This window comes from Aspergillus bombycis (genome assembly GCF_001792695.1).
Source record: "Aspergillus bombycis strain NRRL26010 chromosome Unknown contig00086, whole genome shotgun sequence".
Lineage (NCBI taxonomy): Eukaryota > Fungi > Ascomycota > Eurotiomycetes > Eurotiales > Aspergillaceae > Aspergillus > Aspergillus bombycis.
The window spans coordinates 41,910-49,492 of record NW_019170088.1 but is presented as its reverse complement, the minus strand read 5'-3'; the positions used below and the strand labels follow the sequence as shown (position 1 = coordinate 49,492).

Here is a 7,583-nt window from a genome sequence, read left to right as displayed (position 1 = left end):
CTAACAGAATGCTTCAATGAGCATGTAGGGGAATATAACAACACAAGCTGTCCAGAATACCATCACGCATCTGATTAGTGACCAGGGAAGCTGGTACAGAGGAGCCTCACGGAGAAGCACCCAGAGGGAGAGGAACGCGACAGTGAAGAAATGGTAGAATAGTACAAAGGGCTTTTTGATAAGGCCGCCCAAGAGCCCCATTGGCTCGGAGTACATGCCCATATCGAAGTAGTGGAAGCAACCTCGCTGGAGGACGCGAAGGTTTTCATCTAAGCAGTATGTTAGTAGCTGGCTGGATAAAGATACGGTATACGAGTAAGGGAACAAACCATTGGCAGAGAACAAGGCGTACAACGCCATGGCCAGGATGTTAATGACAGAGGATCCGTTCTTCCGCTTCCAGTGGAAGGACTTCAGCTGCTTCAACACCCTGTCGGTGTCTGCAAAATCGGGGACCTTTTCGGGACTCAGCAGATCCCGGAACACAAGTACATCGTTGAAGGCCACAGTCATGCCGCCACCGGTCAACGGATGCCGCATGTTCAGCGCATCGCCCAGTATCACCAGCCCCGGGGTCTTGTTCTGTGCGGCGGGAAGGAATGAGTTCGGCATAGACCTCAACGGGCCCTTCTCCAGTGCGGCGCGGAAGGCTGGCTGGACAGACTCGGGGAGAGATGGTAGGGTCACGTTCCACAGGTGATTCTTGACACCACCATTCTTGACCGACGCAGATGGGAGGTTCTCTGGGATGTCCACCAAGATCCGGGTCTCGTGGGTGCCAATCTGGTAGAGGAGGATCGGGGGATTTGCACTTAAGAGGACGTGTCCGTGGTTAGGTCCAGGGAGTTTCGTGTCAATTAGTTCGAGAGCCCAGAATCGGGACTTGACCGTCGGAGTATTGGAGTGGTATTGTTTCCGGAACTTGGAAGCGTAGCCGTCGGCGACGACGGTGAGGTGCCCAAAATAACAATCCTTTTTCCCCTTGGTTTGGCACTCCACACCAAGAACCTGCTTGGTATGCGAGCAAGTGATCAGGTCCGTCGCCTTGGTCTCCACGACAGTAACATTGGGGCAGGCCAGAGCTGCTTCCCGTAGCTTCATGATAAACCGTCCGTGGTGAAAGGAGCGGCCGCGCGGAGGTGGCGACGACGGGGTTTCCTTGGGGTAAGGCATGGTCACGGATCGGTCGAAATAAGACACATAGAAACCGTACGAGGGGATTGAGTCGATTCCCTCTAGACACTCTGCCAGGCCTAACCGCTCCAGGGCCTGGACACCGCCGGGCTGCAAGAGCTCGCCGACGATGCGATCCGGCTCCTTCATAGAGGCTTCCAGCAGTAGGACGCTCCGGCCCTGTTTTCCCAGTGTAACTGCAAGCGCACATCCTAGCACTCCGGCGCCCACGATCACAACATCGGCGTCGTGGTGAACTCGTCTGCGTTCTTCGGCCGCATCGGCGGGCTGGGTCGCATTAGCATGGCCGTTAGGGACGGCGGTGGCCATTGTGCGGGGGAGAGGTCGAGGGAGGTCAGCGAATTGGGCAGAATCGACGGGGACCGCAGAGCATATTCCTTCCCCGGGGTTGGAAAGAAGGTTCGAGGGACAATTGGCCGGGAGAGACGGAGAGGGAATGCGAGCGGAGGAAGTCAGTGTAAATAAGTAAGGGGGGAGGAAAAGACGTTGAAAAAGTTAAGGCAACGAAGGGCCCGTGATATCGGCGCAGTGGCGTGACATGTGAAAGATTTTCCGCCCTTAAACTCCGCTGCCCCTAAAGTACGAGGCACCGTACGATCTTCGTGAAGATAGCGCTCATCCTGGTTCTTATTACTACATGATAATATTCATTTCACCCTCCTTGATTGGCTCCTGACATGTGATACGCAGGGCTAGAAGTCGGCTTGGGAAATAGTTCCATATCGCTAGTGTACATCTCGGTGAAGCAACTCTATATATACAATTCTATACAAAATAGAAGAAAATAGAAGGAAACACACCAACGCAAGGAAATTAGGAGTACATCAAAAATCAAAAGGGGAATATATGCTACATCACGACGGATCCTCGACTCATATCTGCCCTAAGGCCACTCGCTCATTCCATCGAGCAGCGATGGACTTCGGGTTGATCTCAATTCGACCCAGAAGTACCTCCAATTCGTATTCTTCGTCCCACCTCTCGATCGTCTCTGGAATGTCAGATACCTTATACATCCGCCTCTCGTCAAGAGGCCGTTTCAGCATCCGCCGGAAGGTCCGCTTCACGTTCAGGTTGCTTTTGAGCTCCCATAATGCAGGATCACCGCCACTCTTCTTCTCGAGCATGTCGGCGATGTGTCCGAGATACTCCAGTTGCTCGGCCCGTTTGGACACTTCCCTCGTGGAGAGGCCGTCAGGACTGAACTTGCGATTTAATACTCCCATGACGCGGCTGACTTCAACCACAAGATCATGATTCAGTGCACTGCCCCGAGCAAGGCCACTAAGGATGCACCATCGAACCCCGGGAATGTTATCCATAGCCGCGAACGCACGCAAAAACATCTTCATGCAGACCCCATCGAAAGGTAACGTGCGGGTATAGCGGGACATGTAAATGGCCGCTAGGAGATCTATGGCTATCTCCGGCTTGTTATGCACAATTAACCGTCTACTGGTGGCCACCGCGATATGGTGCTTGACATTCATTCGCTTGTTCGACCAGCAGAGCTGGTAAAACCGAAGGACGGCCATCTTGATCAGGTCCCCTTCCGACGCAGCGTCCACTACCATGATCTGGCGAAAGAACTGAGGGAAGAATCGAATTAGATGTCGGATGCCCCGCCACTCAGCTTCGACAAGCACGCGAGCTTCGCCAAGACCGTGCTCAAGTAGAGTCGCAATGGCAGCCAACTCGACGTGAAGCTGTTTGAACTGGAATCGTGCATTCTTTGCATTTTGGAAGCACTTTAGAGCTTCTGTCATCTTCCCAACGTGCATATAATGCGTCATCTGTTTATGAAGCTTCTGGTACTGATCGACGGGCTTTGACGGTGTTACATCCTGCAGTGCTCTTTGATACCACGGCAGCGAACTTTGTGTGAAAGGCATCGTATTGACCTCGGGAATAGGGAATGAGCGCTGGTCGTAACCGAGAATCTGCTGTGAGGTAGCAGCTTGTCCATATTTTACCCGAGCAGCCTGCAGCATTTGCCAGAAGCCCACGGGCGCTCCCTCAAGTGCTAAACGACGAAACCGTAGCATCTCTAGGAACTCTTGCTCATTGACGTGGACTTTCCAACCACGTTCGCGTGCCATTCTTGTGAACTCAGTTATCATGTCCTTGTCGCCCTTTTCCACAAATGCTTCCAGAATATGCTTGTACAGGATCCGATCGGGGACGATATTGAGCTTATCGATGTAGCGGTGGACGAAGTCCTGGATCTCGCGCCCTGAATGAGACACCCAATATTCAAGGAATATGCGATCAAAAATAGGGGTAAAATCACGTCTTCGAGATGTTAAATTAAGCTCGTGCATCTCCTGAAGGTCTGCTTCCACGCCCTCCCAGTCACATGCGAGAGCCTTGCCGTATACGAGAAGGCCTTTTGTGCGGCAGCGAAGGGGAAGTTCGTATGTAGTTGTCATATCTTCCACCAATGCTTCGGCGTCTGCTAACCGGCCAAACTCAACGTATGCCTTAACCACTGGGTTGAAGAGTTTGTCGCTAGGATCCTTTCCCAAACGGGGAAGCGTCGTTAAGATCTTCTTCAACTGTCCGTTCAAAAGCTCAATACTCCTCGTCTTTTTCCATAAGCCTGACAGATATGCGCCACACAAGCCGCAATCCCGGTCAAATTGCAGATGCCTAAAAAGGAACCACTTCGCTGTTGTGAGCCTATGTGATTCAAGCAAGCATCGTAGCACCACATCTACCATATCCGGCGAGAGCTGAAATTTGTGCATGTACCGAGTATAGATAGTTGCGACTGATTCTATACATCCCTTCCGTGCTAATGCAAACATGAGAACCTTCCAAAGTCTGGGTGAGACCTTGTCCACCTCCTCCAAGCGCTCGAAGATGCTTCTTGCGATGAACACATTTTCCTGTTTACAGTTGACAAAAAATGCCTGCACCGCAAGCTCTCTCCTATCGGATGATAGGCCATTCAGTGACGCAGGGTGTGCGTCCAAGAATAATTGCGCCGCGTCAATAGGCCGCCCTCGATCGAGAAGATCTTGCATTTGCTTCGGGATAGAGTTTTGTCCTTCCTGCAATGTACCCGTGACATCCATCGACTCAGATGCATTTGCAAAGGTGTCGATTTTGCCAATGACAGGGCTGGACCTGTTGGGGTTCTCCGTAGGTCGCGTGTATTCAGGCGGAAGAAAGTCGCAACTACCTGGTTTCACTGTATCCTGTTTTGTGTTCACTAACCCAGCTAAATTTAATTGAGCAGCATCCAAGAAAGCGTCGACCTGGGCTGGGTTCTCAAAAGACCCAACTCCTGCATTCGAGCCGAGCTCATCACGTTCACTCCCTTCGTTGCCCTCCACATGCAAGTTCTGCGCTTGTCGTGATTTCCGATCCTCCTCTTTGAATGCATGCATACTGGTGAATTCACCAGCCTCTGCGACTTCCATCATACGAGCAAGTCGTCTCGCCGCGGAAGTGGCATCGTAATTAGGTGCGGAGGTTTGAAGGGCGCGTTTGTTCTCAATTATACGTTCTGCGACGCGGACTCGGCGATGGACATCGTATGTGATAGCCGCAACGGTACAGAAACTGCCCACAGTTGAGCCGGCAAGGGCCAGCCTGCGAAGGACACGCAGGGCATTGCGAGAAGGTACGGCCGAAGTGCCGTGGGTAGGTTTGGTGATCATGGCAATAGGACCTGTGCACCGCCGGCAGCAGGCAAATTGGGATATCACTGATAGAGCATCAGGGGAATTGAGAGATTGATGCTCAATTCTCAGTAGTGTAAGCCAAGAGACCACGCTGGGGAACTATCGCAATTGACGGTCGGAGTTTTGAGATAGATGATTTTCGGCGGAAAGTTTGCAAGTAACATTGGTTTCTCCCGGCCGCCGTACCGCTTGTGGTCCCATTCGTTCCTTTCCGGGTGAACCCATTTCCTTTGCACGTGACCTTGCATTGTTCCTGCTGAGTCATTGGAATGTGGATGGGCAGTTTTCACCGCCAGGTATAGGTACTTTACTAGTAGTAAACTACACTCCCTCTACTCCGTACCTCGACCAGATATGGCTATTTTAGCTACGTTCTGTTCCCGTAACAAGATCCGCTGGTATGGTCTGCATCCACGCTGCAACCCTGGACTACTAGGGCTGGGGATGGAAATTTAGAGTTGAAACTATATCCCAACGTTATGTGTTATAGAACTAACATGAGTTTCGCGTGGATAGGAGTATCTAGCCCCTAAGATACATGATATATCACAAAGTAGATATCGGGGTATCAAGAAGCTTCTATATATTAAGGCAAAAGTTCATCCTCAACTGCTTCTCTGTAGTCATCGGTATCGATATTATGATTTCTTGAATCGTCAAAATCAAGTCGAACTGCTGTACGTTAGTATGAGATCACAAGCAATGCCTCAAGACGTTACGAACCATGCGCTTTGATATATAAGGTGCAACAAAATGCAATCCCAAACACAAGTGACAGGCATACAAACACTGCCTGTGAGAACTTACCCACCGTCACACTATATATGAAACTGCAGATGGAAGGAGCTATTACTCGAGCAATAGCATGTAGAAGGCCTTTAGCACCGAGTATCTGTCCTATGCGATCGCGGGGTACGTGTTTGGTAAGAGACGATTGCAGCACCGGTGCGGCCATGCCCCCTAATGATGTAACGACTCCCGACAAGATTAAAAGCGAGCCGTGATTTGCCAGTGCAAATCCTGCAAACCCAATCATATCCAGCAGAATCGAGACACGAATAAGGACGACATCAAGCACACCGGAACCAGAAATAACCAGGTCCTCCCTTGGTTCCTCACGGAAGATCCTTGTGATCATGGGGAGCACAATGAAGAAGTTGAGGACGCGAACGGAACTGATGATGGAAACGAATATGCTTGATTCGACATTTCCCCAGCCGAACATATATCCCGCATAGATAATAATAATCTGTGATGTGCCTAGGGCCATACCGAGGTGAAGCGTATCGATCACAGAGAGCAGGATGATGTTTCTTCGCAATGCCGGACTGGCACCCCCGGGATTAGGGAACAGAGTGCTAGGTCGCCCAGCCGGTGGAAATAAGACGGCCAGAGGCGCGATGATTTTCATCGGGTTCCAAAAGTTCATTGACAACCAGCCTACATCTTCTTGATGGGCGAGCTTCACCTGATGTTTTTCCTGAGCTCTCTGCTTTTGCTCCTTAGACAGCGACTCTGGGACGACGAGCAAGACAACAAAGAAGAAAAGCACATGGAGAGCCAGCGCAGAACAAAATACACTCATTATATCGTGTGTCTTCTTCATCAGTATAGCCACAAGGAACGGCCCAGCTGCAACTCCAGTGAAGATGGCGCCATGCAGGTACCCAAAAGCTACACTGCGTTTCCCCGAAATGGTACAATCAGAGGCGTACGAGGTGCTCAGGGCCATCATAGCGGTAAATGAGCCTCCTAAGCCGTCAAACGTAGCGCCCAGAAGCAGTAGATATATCGATACTTGCTCTGCATTTGCTGCCACGATGACGGTAATTATCTCTGCTAGTACCGTTCCCATTGCACTCACAGCAATCATAGACGTTCTTCCATAGCGGTCCGATAAATGGCCCAATTGAGGGCTAATCAGTGCCGACAGCAGACCTACTACCAGATTGTAATACAGTTGAAAGCGGGCAACGAGGGACTGAACTTCCGGTATTTGGCACTGGGAGTTGTCCTGTCCAAGAAGAACAGGCAGGTATGTGAATCCAGGATCGCTAGAGGCTCTTTTGGCCAGATAGTCTCTGCAGGTGAGAGAGACCATCAGGTTAATCTTGGGAACCGCAGCACCGCCAAAGCCTAACATATACAAGAGGAGGAATGGGAATAACCAAAAGACCTGGTCGGATCAGAACGCGACACTTTCTGCTGAACTGCACTGGAAAAAATACGCACACTTGCTTTTGTCCGGGACCGCCAGAGGCCAGCGTTCAACGCCGCCAAATCCTGGCTAGATGAGTCTAAGCCTTCATCCTCACCTTCTTCGCTCGTTCGTTGAAGGAGGGGCGTCTGCTCATGGACGTGCAATTGCGCCGGGTCTTTTGGGTCATCTTCACCAGTGTTTCGCGGATGATTCTGCCCAGAGGCGACTGGCCTGCTTCGCAATTGCCCGCCAACATCCGCATGGATGGAAGAATTTGTTTGATTGGCCATTTCTGGCAAAAGAGTATCAACAGCTATAGACGTCGATGGCTTAAGTTTTTATGTAGGTTCGGCCCGCGTGTTGAGGTGTAGTGTTTAGAAATGTGGTATGCAATAAGGAAGCAAGGGGAAAAGAGATTGTTCTGACAGACTTTACTTTTAAAGCACCTTGACAGAAGCAATGTCTCACTCATGATTCCCAAATACCAATGGCATTATTCC

General features: G+C 50.8%; 3 protein-coding genes across 3 annotated transcripts; all 3 read right to left on the bottom strand.

Moving 5' to 3' along the window:
- Positions 1-1,503, bottom strand: erg1 (squalene monooxygenase erg1; the record flags this gene model as incomplete). The annotated part of the gene is made up of 2 exons (XM_022536724.1): positions 1-269; positions 330-1,503. 2 exons carry the CDS (start codon positions 1,501-1,503, stop codon positions 1-3), a joined length of 1,443 nt encoding a protein of 480 aa, XP_022386296.1.
- A 563-nt stretch (positions 1,504-2,066) lies between these two features.
- On the bottom strand, positions 2,067-4,859 carry ABOM_009595 (pentatricopeptide repeat protein; the record flags this gene model as incomplete). The annotated part of the gene is made up of 1 exon (XM_022536723.1): positions 2,067-4,859. One exon carries the CDS (start codon positions 4,857-4,859, stop codon positions 2,067-2,069), a length of 2,793 nt encoding a protein of 930 aa, XP_022386299.1.
- A 610-nt stretch (positions 4,860-5,469) lies between these two features.
- On the bottom strand, positions 5,470-7,373 carry ABOM_009594 (putative tetracycline-efflux transporter; the record flags this gene model as incomplete). Its single annotated transcript, XM_022536722.1, has 3 exons — positions 5,470-5,555; positions 5,691-7,059; positions 7,116-7,373. The coding sequence occupies 3 exons, from the start codon at positions 7,371-7,373 to the stop codon at positions 5,470-5,472; spliced, it is 1,713 nt and encodes a 570-aa protein (XP_022386298.1).
- Between the last annotated feature and the right edge of the window lie 210 nt (positions 7,374-7,583).